General features: G+C 43.2%; 1 protein-coding gene across 7 annotated transcripts in view; it reads left to right on the top strand.

The window, feature by feature from the left end:
- LOC109908624 (triple functional domain protein) overlaps positions 1-14,356 on the top strand; it is a 122,415-nt gene extending 108,059 nt beyond the window's left edge. For all 7 annotated transcript variants that reach the window (XM_031793332.1, XM_031793334.1, XM_031793336.1 and 4 more), the window contains 17 exons: positions 2-71; positions 249-431; positions 720-770; positions 921-998; positions 1,226-1,414; positions 1,621-1,801; positions 1,959-2,267; positions 2,373-2,947; positions 3,976-4,223; positions 4,365-4,500; positions 4,757-4,784; positions 5,057-5,219; positions 5,406-5,527; positions 5,735-5,813; positions 7,862-8,062; positions 9,242-9,380; positions 9,667-14,356. In XM_031793332.1, coding sequence (XP_031649192.1) covers positions 2-71; positions 249-431; positions 720-770; positions 921-998; positions 1,226-1,414; positions 1,621-1,801; positions 1,959-2,267; positions 2,373-2,947; positions 3,976-4,223; positions 4,365-4,500; positions 4,757-4,784; positions 5,057-5,219; positions 5,406-5,527; positions 5,735-5,813; positions 7,862-8,062; positions 9,242-9,380; positions 9,667-10,239 — 3,325 coding nt within the window. In that variant the 3' untranslated portion in view covers positions 10,240-14,356. The remainder of the gene's footprint in view (position 1; positions 72-248; positions 432-719; positions 771-920; positions 999-1,225; positions 1,415-1,620; positions 1,802-1,958; positions 2,268-2,372; positions 2,948-3,975; positions 4,224-4,364; positions 4,501-4,756; positions 4,785-5,056; positions 5,220-5,405; positions 5,528-5,734; positions 5,814-7,861; positions 8,063-9,241; positions 9,381-9,666) is intronic.
- The last annotated feature ends 2,724 nt before the right edge of the window (positions 14,357-17,080 follow it).

The following is a 17,080-nucleotide window of genomic DNA, read 5'->3' as shown; positions in this document are numbered from 1 at the left end:
GTTTCTTCATGGGAGAGTTAGAGAAGTGTCTGGAAGACCCTGACCGACTTGGAACGCTGTTCGTCAAACATGTGAGTGATTTACTGTTGCTGAGTGAGTGAGTGAGTGAGTGAGTATGTGTATATATCTACAGTATCCTAACCCTGTGTGTGTGTGTGTGTGTGTGTGTGTGTGTGTGTGTGTGTGTGTGTGTGTGTGTGTGTGTGTGTGTGTGTGTGTGTGTGTGTGTGTGTGTGTTCGGTCTTCAGGAGCGGAGGCTCCACATGTACATAGTGTACTGTCAGAACAAGCCCAAGTCGGAACACATCGTGTCAGAGTACATCGACACCTACTTCGAGGACCTGAAACAACGTCTCGGTCAGCGTCTCCAGATCACTGACCTCCTCATCAAACCCGTCCAGAGAATCATGAAGTACCAACTACTGCTCAAGGTAGGTAGGGTGGGTCTGTGTGTGTTTTCATCATCATCTTGTGATGATTGTAAGTCTGCTAAATGACTATAATGTAATGTAAATGTTAGGGAACTAAGTGCTGTACATTATCATGTTCTTAGTTGTCCAGCAGGGGATGCTAAATCACACCCATTTCTTAGCCGTACCAGGGGCCCCAGTATCGAATCAGTTTGTTACCTTACTCTAACATGTTGTCTTGTCATTGGGTAATCATTATCTTTCACCTTTTGGTAATATCAAATACATTTTGTCTGGTTTTGTTCGTAGGACTTCCTCAAATTTTCTAAAAAGGCAGGGTTGGATTCAGTAGAGTTGGAGGTGAGGAAGAGAGGACACTATCTTTCCTGTAGTCTTTTCATTTTGTTTTATACATTTTTATACTATATTTTATTTCCTTAACCATGTGTTTTTTTTTTACTCATTGTGTGTGTGTGTGTGTGTGTGTGTGTGTGTGTGGGGGGCCTACAGAAAGGAGTTGAGATCATGTGCATCGTACCAAAGAGATGCAACGATATGATGAACGTGGGGCGACTCCAAGGATTTGACGTAAGATCACCCTGACATTAAATAGTTACCCAACAAAACAGAATATCAAACATTTAAAGACTTAAGAATAGATCAATCAACCCACCTTATTCACATGGTCGTATTTTCTCTCCTTCCTCTCTGCTCTCCTCTGTCTCCCTTATCGTTTTCGTTCTTCACCTCTTCCTACATTTTGCTACTTTTGTTTCCTACTTTCTTTCTTTCTTTTGCCTTCCTCCGTCCTCCAGGGTAAGATTGTGGCCCAGGGTCGTCTGCTGCTCCAGGACACCTTCATGGTATCAGACCCCGAGGGAGGAGGAGGGAGAATGAGGGAGAGAAGGGTCTTCCTCTTTGAACAGATTGTCATCTTCAGCGAGCCACTGGACAAGAAGAGAGGCTTCTCCATGCCTGGCTTCCTATACAAGAACAGCATCAAGGTATCGTCTATAGATCCTATGGAAATGTGTATTTAATTCCAAGCAACAATGCAGTTTCTCTCCATTTCTTTCCCTTAATATTTTTTTTCTGCGTTTTTCTGCATCGAAAGACAATGTAAGCCTTGAGTGCTGTATCCGTCCCTCAATGTGTTGATGAAGGTGTGTTGAAACTCTTTCTTTCTGTCTCCATTCCTCTCTCTCTCCAGATCGGTTGTCTGGGGTTGGAGGACAGTGTGGACGGTGACCCCTGTAAGTTTATGTTGACCTCTCGGGTGACCAATAGCAGCGTAGACTCCTTCGTCCTCCACTCCTCCCACCTGGGAGTGCGTCAGGTCTGGACCCTTCAGATCAGCCAGATACTGGAGAGCCAACGCAACTTCCTCAACGGTACACGCACTCACATAAACCCTTTGCGTAACTTATTCCAAAATAGTCCATTTTGAAATGTTGTGGTTTGTGATGTAGCCAAAATAAATACTGCAAAGGTTAATATTTTGTTTGTTTGTATTTCTCTGTCCCTCTCTTTCTCACTCTCTCTCTCCAGCTCTGACCTCCCCTATAGAGTACCAGAGGATTCATGTAGGGGCTAGCGACGGACCATGTCTACCCAGCAGCGGCGCTCCGTCAGTGGGGAGCGTCATGCCCAGTGTGGCCCCTGTTGGAGGTCTACAGGGTGTGCCTCTCACTGGTCCCCTCGGTGTAGGTAGTCCCCTCATTGGAGGTGGTCCCCAGGGCGGAGCTGGCTCCTCCAGGAGGCCCTCCAGGATCCCTCAGCCCTCCCGCCTGCCCCAGCCCCTGCGACACCCACACCACCCGGGGGCCGCAGACCCAGACGGCCCCAACAAGATGTCAGGTAGGCATGGCCTTTCCCAGTATTACAGAGGGTGTGTGTGTGTTGACATTTCCCTGGTTAAGATGTTTCCCTCCCTTCACTCAGTTTTGCTCACTTGTGATTCAGGCTCCTCCCCTCGTCTCCCCCCTCATTCCTCGCTCCCTCACGCCGTCTCAGCAAACCCGGGGTCGCAGGCTCCAGCGGGGGGGGTGAGAGACACGAGGGAGGCCCAACGTGGGGTGAGGGTCCAGGGGGGCAGTCCCCAGGGCAAGCGCACATTCTCAGCCTCAACCGACCAGCACCCTCCCATCCCCCCTATTCCCCGAGCCAGTGTGGCCCCTCTCTCTGGGCCCGTGCTTCTTTCCACCCCCAGCAAGCCTCGCCCGGGCACCGTCTCCCCCATGGCCTCCCCCCTGGCAACTCCCGCCTTTGGGAAAGACGCCCTCCCGCCTCCCCCTCCCAGCCCTGGCCTGAAGTCTGGCTCCTTCTGGAGCTCCATGCCTGGTTCTCCAGCCAGTCGGCCCGGCTCCTTCACCTTCCCAGGGGAGACAGGAGAGACCATGGGGAGGCAGAACCAAAACACGTTCCAGACCTCCTCTCAGTCCGCGACAGGCTCCCACAGACACTCCACCCACAGCAAGGAGGCGGACCGCATGAGTACGTGCTCATCCACCAGCGAGCAGTCCACCCAGAGCAACGGGGTAAGAGATGTACCCGCTGCCCAGGCTTCAGTGCGGCCTAGTGCTACTCCTGCTCCTGGTTGACTAATCCAGCACCCACGGGAGACCTGTCCTGTCTGCCTGTGTCCTGCTGCATCCCACTGGAGATGGCTCTACTAAACTGCTACTACATGTTCTACTACATGTTCTACTACTACTAGTAGTACTCTTCTACTACTACTGCGCATCTAACGAATTGACAACTGTACTAAACTACTCTACAACGCACCTCTCTAACCAAGCTTTACCTGCACTCCAAGTAGTAATCCACTACTACTGTACTACTTCGTAGTCCTCTACTGTTACTACTACGTGTCTCTTGTCACTGTCTCTAACAACGCTGCACCGCTTTGTAAGCTCTAATACAACTCTACTAAACTCTACTGAAGACTTTTTCTCCTCTTTTTTTAACAAGGCTTTTATAACACTTCAGTCTTTAACAACGACTCACATTTCTATTTAACTCTAACAACGCTTCTGACGAGGTGCCTGAAACTGAAACTCCTTTTCAACACCTCCACCTGAGTGTGTACATCTCCATCGTATTCACTCGTTCTCCAAAGGAGGAGTGGTGCCTTTCTCTCTCTCTCTCTCATGGAGGTGTGTAAGTTATTCTGTTAAACTGGTGAATGGATGGCTAACCACAGCACTCACATGGAGGAGTATCTAAAGCTCTACTCAAATAGTATCTCTTTCCTCTTCACTCTGCTGCTTTTTGTCCGTCCTCTTCCCTCTCTACCTAAACCTCGTTGTGAGTGTGGGGTGTGTGTGTAGGTTGGTGTCGCCATGATAGAATCTGTGTGTTTGGCCTGTTACTGATGAGGGAATTGATCTACGTGTGTGTGTGTTGGGCGGGGGGGGGTGAGTGTGTGTGAGGGAGTGAGTTTCTTGCAAGTTATTCAACATGCTTCCACCACTCCCCCCCCCCCCCCCTCTCACTCCCCCCACCCCACTCTCCCTCCCCTATCCCCCTCTCCCTCCCCCCCTTCTCCCTCCCCCCATCTCCACAGAGTGAAAGCAGCAGCAGCAGTAGTATGTCGACCATGTTGGTGACCCAGGACTACGTGGCCCTGAAGGAGGATGAGATCAGTGTTTCCCAGGGAGAGGTGGTCCAGATCTTGGCCTCTAACCAACAGAACATGTTCTTAGTGTTCCGGGCCGCTACAGAACAGGGCCCCGCCGCCGAGGGCTGGATCCCCGGCTACGTTCTGGGACACACCTCCACCATCATCCCCGACTGCCCAGACGGAACCATCAAGTAAGTGGGAAGGATTTTAGTGTGACACCACACAAAATGTTGTTAGCCTAAAACTAGGAATTGTGTGGTATGATGAGATATATGTTATTGATTAGTAGTATATCATATACCTTTCAACTTTGTACTTATTTGGGTAAACAGGAAGTCCTCATCCTGGCACACCACCCTGCGTATCCGTAAGAAGTCTGAGAAGAAAGAGGAGGGAAAGAAAGAGAGCAAGCTGGAAAACGGTTACAGGAAGTCAAGAGATGAGCTAACCAATAAGGTTTCTGTAAAGGTAAATCATCATCAATCATTTTTGTCCAGTCCTTAACGACCACTAGCCCTACCCGTGACGCCTAGGCAGACCTACTTATGTAGGTTCGGAGAGGCTTGGATTGGTATAAGCAATAGGCTAGGATGAATGTTCACCACATCAGAGAGCTAGGCTGTGCTATTGTTGATGTGTTACTAGTAACCAACCAAGAATATCAGAACGACACAAAACGTACTTCTATGATGTCTGATGTTTGGTTTGCTGTCTGTTTTTTCAGCTTCTAAATCCCAACTATATCTATGATGGTAAGTCTCTCATTGTGTAGTCTAAATAAAGATCCCCTCAATATAACAGAATTGATATACAGATCTACATATATTGTTTGCGTACATGACCATTTTCCACGTACAAACAATACATTTTATTGTACAATATTAAATAATAACCAAAGAATGAACAGAAAAACACATTTAAAAACAAACAAATGAATGTAAATAAATGATATGCTCTCACTTTGACACAACCTCTGGCACTCTCAGCTGCTCAGTGATGATGTCATTTTACCTTTGACCCTTAGTTCAACCAGAGTTCCTGGTCCCCCTGAGTGAGGTGACGTGTGACAATGGGGAGAGTGTGACTCTGAGGTGTAAGGTGTGTGGCCGACCCAAAGCTACTGTCACTTGGAGGGGACCTGACCAGACCACCCTGAACAACAATGGACACCACTGCATCGCTTACAGGTACACACAGAGAGAGTGACACACACACACAGAGGAACACATACACACGGTGACAGGCACACACACACACACTACATAGAGGTATCACTTGTTTGTGAGACAGTGAAACAATAAGGTTATTGGCTGTTAAAGTGTGTGTGTGTGTGTGTGTGTGTGTGTGTTGTGTGTTGTGTGTGTGTGTGTCAGTGAGACGGGCGAAGCGACACTGAGGATAGTAGGTGTGTCTTCGGTGGACGACGGTGTTTACACCTGCGTCGCCGCTAACGACCTGGGCTCAGTGACATCATCAGCCATCCTCAGAGTGCTAGGTAAGACCACACACACACGTACATACATACTGCCACAGGCCAGTAATTAAGCAGTAATAAATGTCATGTAACGATAAATGACTTGCATATTTAGGAAAAGTCAAGTACGGAGGGGGGCATGACTTTAAAAATGGCTGATATTTTAAATTCATATTGAGTCAAAATGACTCTGCTCTTCTAACTGTACTATTCCCCTTTTGTGTGTAGCTGTGTCCAATGATGGGGTCAGGGTGAGCTGGAAGGACAACTTTGAGTCCCACTACACTGAGGTGGCAGAGCTGGGCAGGTACAGTACACTCTGTTCTTGACACCCCTAGGTGTGTGTGTACTCTTGTACTTAACTAAAGAGTCTAAACCCTGTCTAAGCTGGGGGAGGGGAGGGGTACTGCTAAGCTATATAAAACATTTTAAGAAGGTGTCATAGCAAGGATAATGTTGGTATTTGATTTAGAATTTTAAGACCCCTTGAAGTATAAAAAAAATCTACAGTCAAAAGTTCGGACACACACTCATTCAATTTTTTCCCCGTTCTTTAAAATTATATTCTACATTGTAAAATAATTGTGAAGACATCAAAACTATGAAATAACACATATGGAATCATGTAGTAACCAAAAAAGTGTTATGTATTTTTCTTCAAAGTAGCCACCTTCTCCCTTGATGACAGGTTTGCACCCTCTTGGCATTCTCTCAACCAGCTTCATGAGGTAGTCACTGCTTTTCAATTAACAGGTGTGCCTTGTTCAGTTAATTTGTAGAATTTCTTTCCTTCATAATGCGTTTGAGCCAATTAGTTGTGTTGTTACAAGGTAGGGGTGGTAAACAGAAGATGGCCCTGTTTAGTAAAAGACCAAGCCCATATTATGGCAAGAACAGCTCAAATACGCAATGAAAAACGACAGTTTACTTTAAGACATGAAAGTCAGTCAATGCGTAACATTTCAAGAACGTTGAAAGTTTCTTCAAGTGCCTTCACAAAAACCATCAAGCTCTATGATGAAACTGTCTCTCATGAGGACCGCCACAGGAAAGGAAGACCCAGAGTTACCTCTGCTGCAGAGGATACGTTCATTAGATAGAGTTAACTGCACCTCAGATTGCAGCCCAAATAAATCCAGAGTTAAAGTAACAGACACATCTCAACACCAACTGTTCAGAGGAGACTGCGTGAATCAGGCCTTCATGGTCGAATTGCTGCAAAGAAACCACTACTAAAAGACTCCAGTAAAAAAATTAACTTGCTTAGGCCAAGAAACACGAGCAATGGACATAAGACCGGTGGAAATCTGTCCTTTGTTCTGATGAGTCACATTTGAGATTTTTGGTTCCAACCGCCTTGTTTACGGATGATCTCCACATGTGTGGTTCCAACTGTGAAGCATGGAGGAGGAGGTGTGATGGTGCTTTGCTAGTGACACTGTCGTGTTTTATTTTGAATTTAAGGCACACTTAACCAGCATGGATAACACAGCATTCTGCAGCGATACAGCATCCCTTCTGGTTTGCGCTTAGTGGGACTATCATTTGTTTTTCAACAGGACACTGACCCAAAACACACCTCCCGGCTGTGTAATGGCTATTTGATCAAGAAGGAGAGTGATGGAGTGCTGCATCAGATTACCTGGCCTCCGCAATCACCCGACCTCAACCCAGTTGAGATGGTTTGGGATGAGTTAGACGGAAAAGCAGCCAACAAGTGCTCAGCATATGTGGGAACTCCTTCAAGACTGTTGGAAAAGCATTCCAGGTGAAGCTGGTTGAGAGAATGCCAAGAGTGTGCGAAGCTGTCATCAAAGCAAAGGGTGGCTACTTTGAAGAATCTCAAATATAAAATATATTTTGATTTGTTTAACACTTTTTTTGGTTACTACATGATTCCATGTGTGTTATTTCATAGTTTTGACGTCTTCACTATTATTATACAATGTAGAAACTAGTAAAAAATAAAGAAGGATCCTTGAATGAGTAGGTGTCCAAACTTTTGACTTGTAATGTATATGTATTTGATGAAAAAAATGTTTTGGGCCTTACTGCTGTTAGCCCATACAAACACATTGAATAACAGATTCACTACATGGAACAAAAGATAGTCCCCCCCAAAAACCTAAAGGAAGTTTGTTCTGAAGTGTCTGAGAGATATAAGAAAGATCAGGAAAAATGTGTTCTTTTTATTGACATGTATTTAACCCCTTAAACTAACACATTGTTATATTATGCTAATTTGATAACCACGGGGCGGGACATCGACCTCAAGGGGTTATTAATGACGTTTCAATGATAATGATGAAGAATCAGCCTGAAGATGACCACCGTAACCTCTTCTCCTTGCCCCAGGGGCCGGTTCTCTGTGGTCAAGCGTTGTGACCACAAGTCGAGCAAACGCACGGTGGCGGTCAAGCTGGTCAATAAGAAGCTGATGAAGAGAGACCAGGTGACCCAGGAGCTCAGCCTGCTACAGAGACTACAACACACACACCTTGTCAGACTGCTGGACACATATGAGACCCCCAGCAGCTACGTACTGGTCCTGGAGATGTGAGTTACACACACACACTAGTGCTGAGTGATTAGTGCTTTTTGAGGTCAGTTCGATTTCAATATATATATATATATTTTTTTTTTACATGAAATACACTATGCATTTTGTGGACTGAATTCTCTAACAACACAGAATAAAACAATTAGGCCCATGATGGTAGTGACCGCCCATTACTGCTTAGCACTTATTAACCATCATTTATTCACATTACTGTAATTGAATGAAATATTTCAGCTGTTGTGTACACTGAGTGTACAACACAGTAGGAACACCTTCCTAATATTGAGTTGCACCCCATTTTGCCCTCAGAACAGCCTCAATTCGTCGGGGTATGAACTCTACAAGGTGTCGAAAGCATTCCACAGGAATGCCGGCGCATGTTGACTCCATTGTGTCAAGTTGGCTAGATGTCCTTTGGGTGGTGGACCATTCTTGATACACACGGGAAACTGTTGCATGTGAAAATTTAGCAGCGTTGCAATTCTTGACACACTTAAACCTGTGCGTCTGGTACCTGCTACCATATCCCATTCAAAGGCACTTCAATATTTTGTCTTGCCCATTCACTCTGAATGGCACACATACACAATCCATGTCTCCATTGTCTCAAGGCTTAAATCCTTATTTAACCTGTCTCCTCCCCTTCATCTATACTGATTGAAGTGGATTTAGCTGTCATCAATAAGGAATCATATTTTTCACCTGGTCAGTCTATGCCATGGAAAGGGCAGGTGTTCTTAATGTTTTGTACACTCAGTGTATATTACATTTGTTTTATTTGATGACTTTATTATTTCATTCCAAGTCATCATCTCATCTCTGTAGAGTTGCTGCCTACGCTGTCTGACAAAATCACTATTTTAGTAGTTCTTCAAAGTAAATAAGGCACACTTTTATGACTGCTGAATACCAACTATCAATCACTTAGATTGTGTTCAGGTAGAGATGCCTCACGAAGCAACAGCTCTATATCCCTCTCCATCGCAGATTCTTCTGTCTCTTCTCCATTTCCATGTTGGTTAATCGCTCAACATGAACACACACACCTGGTAGCACTCCTAGACCTCTTCAGCTACAGATTGGTCCTGGAGATGTGAATACACACACACACAGAGTAGAATTCAACATTCTCACAGATCTGCTTGACCCGTGTGCGTGTGTGTTTCTCTCTACAGGGTTGACCAGGGTCGTCTTCTGGACTACATAGTCAGCTGGGGGAATCTGACTGAGGAGAAAGTGGCCAGCTACCTACGGAACATCCTAGAAGCTTTACATTACCTACACAACTGTAGGATAGCCCATCTGGACTTAAAGGTACTGTACTGTGGTATTCATCATCTTTCTTTTCAATTCTGTCTCTCCTTTCTATTTCTCTCCTTCATATCTCCATATCTCTATCCTTTTAATGTCTCCATTCTTCCTATCTCTATCCTTTTAATGCCTCCATTCTTACTTCTATTTATACTATCCCATATCTCCCCTCTGTTTTCACTCACTTTCTCTCCACCTCTCTCTTTTCTAAACCTTCTATTTATACTCTATCTCCCTCCCCCATATCGCTCTCCCTCCTTCACCTCCCTCTTTCCCTCCTCTCCCCCAGCCTGAGAACCTGTTGGTGTCCCACACCTCGTCCGGCCAGCCCATGGTCAAACTGACTGACTTCGGGGATGCCGTCCAGCTCAACAGTGCCCACTACATCCACCCTCTCCTGGGAAGCCCCGAGTTTTCCTCCCCCGAGCTGGTCCTGGGGGAGCCAGCCGCCCTGACCTCTGACCTCTGGAGTCTGGGGGTTGTGACCTACGTCCTCCTGAGCGGGGCCTCTCCTTTCCTGGATGAGAGCGTGGAGGAGACGTGTCTGAACATCTGTCAGCTAGACTTCAGCTTCCCCCACCACTACTTCAAGGGCGTGTCCCAGGGGGCCCGGGAGTTTGTCTGCCTGCTGCTGAGGGCCGACCCGTCCAGGAGGCCTCCGGCTGGGCTATGTCTACAGGAGCCCTGGGTCCAGGGCCAGGCCAAGTTAGCAGACGTCCAGGGACAGGGTAGGGTGGAAGGTGGGTGTCTGGACACGTCTCGCCTAGTGCTGTTCATAGACAGGAGGAAGCACCAGACAGACGCAAAGCCCATCGGAGGGGTACAGAGCTTACTACACAGCCGGCTACAGCCACTGGCCTGAGTGAGGGATGGAGCGATGGAGAGAGATGCCCCCTCCCACCACCCTAATAGGAAGGAGAGAACAGGACGTCCAGTCCATAACGGACTCCTCGCTACATTCCCACTAGCTGCTTGTGCAGATCTAAAGATTTAATAGGTATAAGCAATATTATTTCCACCTAACCTCTCAGAAGACAAGGTGGAGACGGGATTGATAGAACCATATTGCTTAGACCTATCCAAATCCTTTCAGATCTATATGAGGTGACTAGGGGGTAGTGACTAGGGGTTGATTTGGGACTGGACATCTCAGAGAAAGAATAAGGTGGGGGGAAAATGAAATTCGCTGATCTCATCCTCTTTCAGATATGTTGTGGTTTTAAAGAGTTCTGTGGTCCTTCAACCAATCAAAACATGAGGCCTGTAGGCCTAGAGGTCCTTAGCCAATCAGAGTATTCCCTGAGAGAACACACACTGAGTTCTTAGCCAATCAAAACAAGGATAACAATGTCCTCACCAGTCTACTGCTGCTTGCTTGTTTACACTAAAACTGATTTTCGAAAGAAGAAAAAATCTAAAACAAGAAAAATACTGACAAATCGATGGAGTAACATATTTGTCCTCTATCTTACTGAGAGTCAAACAAACAGAGATTTCAGAGGAGAGAGTGTTGCCAAGGAAGCTAGTGTTAGCACAAAGCAACCATCCCTTCCCTCTTGTTGCCAGAGAAAGAGAGAGACGTTTTGTTTTTGTGCTTTTACAATATGTGACTCAAAGACTTTTGAGACACCCCCTTTCTTAAAGAACCAATGTATAAAGAGAGAGAATATTGTTCACAACTTTTTGAAAAAGTTTTTGAAAAAAACAACAAAAAAACTCAAATTAACATTTCAAAAGAAGATTGAAGAAAAACGCTCAGCAGTAGAAAGTCGCTACGCTACTTTACAGCCCGGAGAGGACTCATCCATTGACTGAGCTCCTCCACTTTGTTGAGATAGTTTTATGTCTAATCAGAGTTTTCCAATTGCTGCGCTTATGTACTTAATCTAAGAAACCTTAATCTAAGTAAAGATAGAGATTCTGCTGACTGCTGCAAAGTCTCAACAACAGAAAATAATGATTTGTTTTGTTTTTGCTTTTACTAGAAAACAAAAATGGTGTTGCGCAGATTTAAGATGATTAAGCCTTACTTTGTATATAGACTCTTAACTGCCTTCTGTCCCTCATGGTTCAAAATGGCCGCCTGCTTTTAAGAACATTCTTGGGACTAAATAATCCTGCAAATGAAATGTAGTAGATCACCAATTGGGCGACTGAGCCTGAGTGGCAGCAGAGATGGTCAATCGGATGGAGAGTGAATGAGGAAAAGGAGCAGGAAGACAGAATACTGTAAATGCACTCAATGTATGTTATGTTTCCCCCATTCTTATCATGTGCAATGTTGCGGCTTTAACATTTTATGCAACTATTTATGAAGACATCTGTTGTACATGTAATAAATAGAGATAAAAGCATGTACTTGGTACTGCAAGCTCCGCTGGTAGTAGTCCTCATTATTTGACCTATGACCCTGTTGGGGTGTTAACTCATCACCATAGAATTAGAATGAGTAGAACGGACATCCCCATTCAGGTCAGTGATGCCATAATGGGTGCTGGTGGCCATTTTGAGTGTCCCCATAGGACATTCGAATCCTATGGTTATCACTTCCTAGGTAACCTAACCTTCTGGGGTCGCCCTCTACATGGCACTTATGGCTAGATCAATGAATCATTTTTTATTTGTCACTTTTTCTTTTTCTATAGAAGTTTACTGATATACCAAAGTTGTCCCAGCATTACCTTCCCTGTCCTACGCTATTGTTTTAATGATATTTTTATGAATTAATGACATTTCACTTTATTTCTAATGTTTTACGCTATGGAACCCTAAAAAGGGTTGTTTACACTTTGTTTGACTGGAAGTTATGGTCTGGTTTGATTCTGGTGTTATGGTAACTTTAGCCAGTCTACAAGGCAATAACGATCTCCATTTTTGGCTTGGATCTCTGGAAATGCAGGGGGTTTCTGAACTTCACCTACCTGTTTAATCTAGACCATTGTAGACTACTGTTGAAAAATAGGTAATGTCCACTCACTGATTACTCTTCTACAAATGACCTGTGTCAAGTGTTAAAACAAGACTTGGCACTCTCTTCCTGAGGGCTTGTCTTATTGGGAGTACTCGAGTGCATCCCAAATGGCACCCTATTCCCTTTATAAAGCCCTACCAGGGCCCAGGTCAAAAGTGGTGCATTACAAAGGGAATAGGATGCCATTGTGTTAATGAGCTGAATGCAAAACCCCTTTTATATGAAGTTATTTATGTAAAAAGAGATCCTATTACAGCTGTTTCTCATGATTGAGATGATTAAGTGTGCTGTGTCAAACACCTGGGCTGCATCTCAAATAGGACCTTATTCCCCATCCAGTGCCCCACTTTAGACCAGGGCCCTATGTTGGAACTAGCTATGATTTGACCTATAGGTGCCTCTAGCTTGCTGTCTAACCTCATACTAAACCTACTACACGGCTCTCCAACCCTGTTCCCAGAGAGCTATTGTCCTGTAGGTTTTCGCTCCAACCCCAGTTGCAACTAACCTGATTCAGCTTAATAACCAGCTAATTATTAGAAAATCTGTGCGCTATATTAGGGTTGGGGTCGAAAACCTACAGGACGGTAGCTCTCTGAGAACAGGGTTGGAGTCGAAAACCTACAGGACGGTAGCTCTGGGAACAGGGTTGGAGTTGAAAACCTACAGGACGGTAGCTCTGGGAACAGGGTTGGAGAGCCTTGCTCTACAACATGCTTACAAACACAACACAACACTGATGAATGATTCTGGTGTTTATGATAGATGTCTACAGACATTGTTCCTTTGGGTTGAATGGGGGGTAATTTAGTGGTTTAACCCTAGCCCCAATCTGGACATTAACCATTAGGTTTTGGGAAAATCTGACCCTGCATCATCTCTGAATCAAATGTCCTGTTACCAGATTTGAGTTGATGCCATAGTTTGGGGTAAAAAGTAGTGGAATGTTTTATTAGAACACTATATGGCCAAACAGTCAGTTAGATTTGTCATATAATTAAATGTGTTGTTGCTATGTTTGCTGTTAGGGAATTATAGTGCAGGTTTTGAATGGGTCACGGGTGTCTGAGGTAAAGAAAATGGTATTTAATTTTTACAATGAAAAAATACTCCAGTCTGAACTTAAATGACCAGTTGAAAGTGTGTAGAAAGGATAGTGAAATAAAAATATATATATAATTTAATCTTTAATTTTTCTTCAATGACAGTATTTTCAATAAAGCTATTAGCCGTGCTAATTTGGTTGATTTTGTGGTCTCAAACCAGTGAGTTTATTAACATTCTTCATCAAGAATGTGGGAAAAATGTTGACAATGAAAGAGGTGGGAATGTTGTTCCCTTGTCATATAATTGCAACATCTACTATCAACATAGCATCAAAAATAGTTTTCCAGATTCTATTTTGGCTATTATTTTTTGCAATACAAATATTGGGTTGCGACAGACAACCTGGTTCAATTTGGGTATAGTATACTGGTATAGTGAGTCACCTGATAGGAACTTGCTAAATTTCCTTCTGGCAGAGGGAGAAAGAGAAAAGGCCCATTGACCAGCCCATGCTGTCAGGGAAGTATGTTGATTTATCTGATAGGAACATGCACAACTGGAATATTTCCTTCTGGTAGGGAGGGAGGGAGGGAGAGAGGGAGGGAGGGAGGGAGAGAGGGAGAGAGACAGAGAGAAGTGGCCCATTGTCAGGTTACCTGTACATTACCATACCATATCATGTCCTTTAATTTATTTGTTAATCCATTTTTTGTAAAGTTGTATAAGGATGTTGAAATAGGGGAATGTGGACTGGGTTGTTTTTTCTGTTTCTTGTCCTTTTTTTGTGCCAATCTCATCCTGTTTTATACATAAAGATTTTTAAAGGGTTTTATTTCACGCTATTTTCTTTACTTTTGCATGTATATTTCTTTGTACAGAGACCATGAGTGCTTATGCGAATGTATGTAAATATTTTAATTGTTTTTGCCATCAGTTATTTGGAAATTAAACATGGAACATACCCACTTGTGCTGTCCTCACTAAAGCCTTGCTAGCATTATCTAGGTTTCCATCCAATTGGCGACAGATTTTCATGCAAAAATAAGATATGTGTTCATTTTCCTACCAGTGGTGTATTTCCACCAAATTGACTTGTTTCAGTTTTTTTATCAATACTTGATGACGTAGTGCACACAACATGTAGTTTTTCGTTTTCATAAACGGGAAGAAAATAAATCTAGAGTTCAATGTGTATCCAATGCATTTTCAACTCTACGAATAGTTTTGTCACAAAAACTGTTGCGTAAAATAGCAAATATGCCTACTCTGGTCTTGGCACGTGCGCTCTAGCCAACTGCTGGCGGGTACAGTACGGGTAGGCTAGTGAGTCGACATGATGAGATTACTTATTTGTCAAAATGGCAATTAAGCATCGATCAGAAAAAGACCGTCAAGTTCATTATAATTTATTTCATGTGTAGCCTAATAAACTGCATTATTTCCCGAGACGTAGTGGGAGGACCACACACCATATCATCGCATAACTCCAATTTACTTAGATTATTATTTTATTTTTGTTCACCTTTATTTAACCTGGTAGGCCAGTTGAGAACAAGTTCTCATTTCAACTGCAACCTGGCCAAGATAAAGCAAAGCAGTGCGACACAAACAACAACACAGAGTTACACATGGAATAAACAAACGTACAGTCAATAACACAATAGAAAAAAATCTATATACAGTATGTTCAAATGAAGTAAGATTAGGGAGGTAGGGCAGTAAATTTGCCGTAGTGGCGAAATAATATTATGATGGTTATTAAATCAATATTTGCGCATAAAGTAGTTTCTACCTCCTTTACCGCATAATTTACCGACACAAAAATATCACACCATGTTGAACAAATAAATTATCGGTCGGCATTTATACAATTGTACCGAAACTTCCTGTTTCATTACAGCTGTCATGGTTTTATTTTTATACGATATGGCTTTACTCCCATATACACTGGATGGGAACGCGGTTATTGAGTGCTTTTTTTTTGTTGTAATTTGTACTCTTCAACACTACATCTTCCAAGAACCAGGCTAGAAATTGATTTAATTAAACAGTTGAATTCGGAAGCTTACATACACTTAGGTTGGTGTCATTAAAGGTTGTTTTTCAACCATTCCACTAATTTCTTCAAACTATAGTTCTGGCAAGTCGGTTAGGACATCTACTTTGTGCATGACACAAGTTATTTTTCCAACAATTGTTTACAGACAGATTATTTCACATAGAATTCACTGTATCACAATTCCAGTGGGCCAGAAGTTTACACACACAAAGTTGACAGTGCAAAACCAGTGACGTCATTAGGCCTGGGCTTCTACAGCTTCAGCCACAGATGTTTTTGGACCAGCCACAATTCCTTTTATGGTCAGTCTGATATGTTTCCATAACCACACATCACTTGTGCTATGCAGTATAAAATGATATGTTTTACTGACACATTTCAGCCACGGGTGTGGCTGAAATGGACGAATCCACTGATTTGAAGGGGTGTCTATCTAATTTTGGCCATGTAGTGTATGTGCAAATCATATTTTGACTGCCACTCACAGCCTGGTCTCATAGACTAGACGTAACATAGTAAATGTAAATCTGGGACACTTAAATGAGTATTATGTGTTACGTTTGGTATGGTTACATAAGACCGATGATTACTTAAAGCAAACTCATCACAGACAACATTAACATTTTAACAACATTCAACATCTAGTAACTATGTAGCCTGTTAGCTAACCCTAACCTTAACCATTTTAGTTAACCCTAACCTAAACCCTTTACCCTAACTCTTAAACTTAACCCTAACCTATACCTAACCCCTAGCCTAGTTAATGTTAGCCAGCTATCTAATGTTAGCCACCTAGCTAGAATTTGCTCATTTGTAACATATAGTATGTTTTATGTGTTGTATATTTTGCAAATTCGTAACATATAATAAGATTTTTGTCATTCGTAACATTTATGAAATGGGTGATTGACATCCACATATGAATACATGCAATATGAAAAGTAACATATACTATGTTACTTACAGAATAATATGAAATTCTCTGCGACCAGGTTGCCACTCAAGGTAATCTGTTGAAAGAATCCTGACTGAATGAGGTCTATATCCCACAGAAGCAATGATGTTAATCTCGGTCTCATTTCAATAAACACAAATTAATGTCCCTTTGCAAATACACTTGTACAGTAGAGACCTTGCAATCACACACTACATTAGAGTTTATTTGATATTAATTTAATCACACATTTATTTTGGCAACACCTTATATGAAGGGGTCTTTAAAACATCTTGAGTGTAGGGGGCAGTATTTTCGTTTTTGGCTAAAAAATTTACCCATTTGAAACTGCCTGTTTCTTAGGCCCAGGAACTAGAATATGCATATAATTGTCAGATCAGGATAGAAAACACTCTAAAAGTTTCCAAAACGGTCAAAATATTGTCTGTGAGTATAACAGAACTGATATTGCAGGCGAAAACCTGAGGAAAATCCAACAAGGAAGTGCTGTTTTTCCTGAAAACTCTCTGTTCCATTGGATGCCTTGCCTCCATTTAAAGGGATATCAACCAGATTCCTTTTCCTATGGCTTCCTCAAGGTGTGAACAGTCTTTAGACATAGTTTCAGGCTTTTATTTTGACAAATGAACGAGAAAGAACCCATCGCGTCAGTGGATGGCTGGGTGCCAGCA

The sequence above is a fragment of the Oncorhynchus kisutch genome, linkage group LG17 (genome assembly GCF_002021735.2).
Source record: "Oncorhynchus kisutch isolate 150728-3 linkage group LG17, Okis_V2, whole genome shotgun sequence".
NCBI classification, from domain to species: domain Eukaryota; kingdom Metazoa; phylum Chordata; class Actinopteri; order Salmoniformes; family Salmonidae; genus Oncorhynchus; species Oncorhynchus kisutch.
Note: the sequence above shows the minus strand (reverse complement) of the source record. Positions and strands in the feature narration are given on the sequence as shown.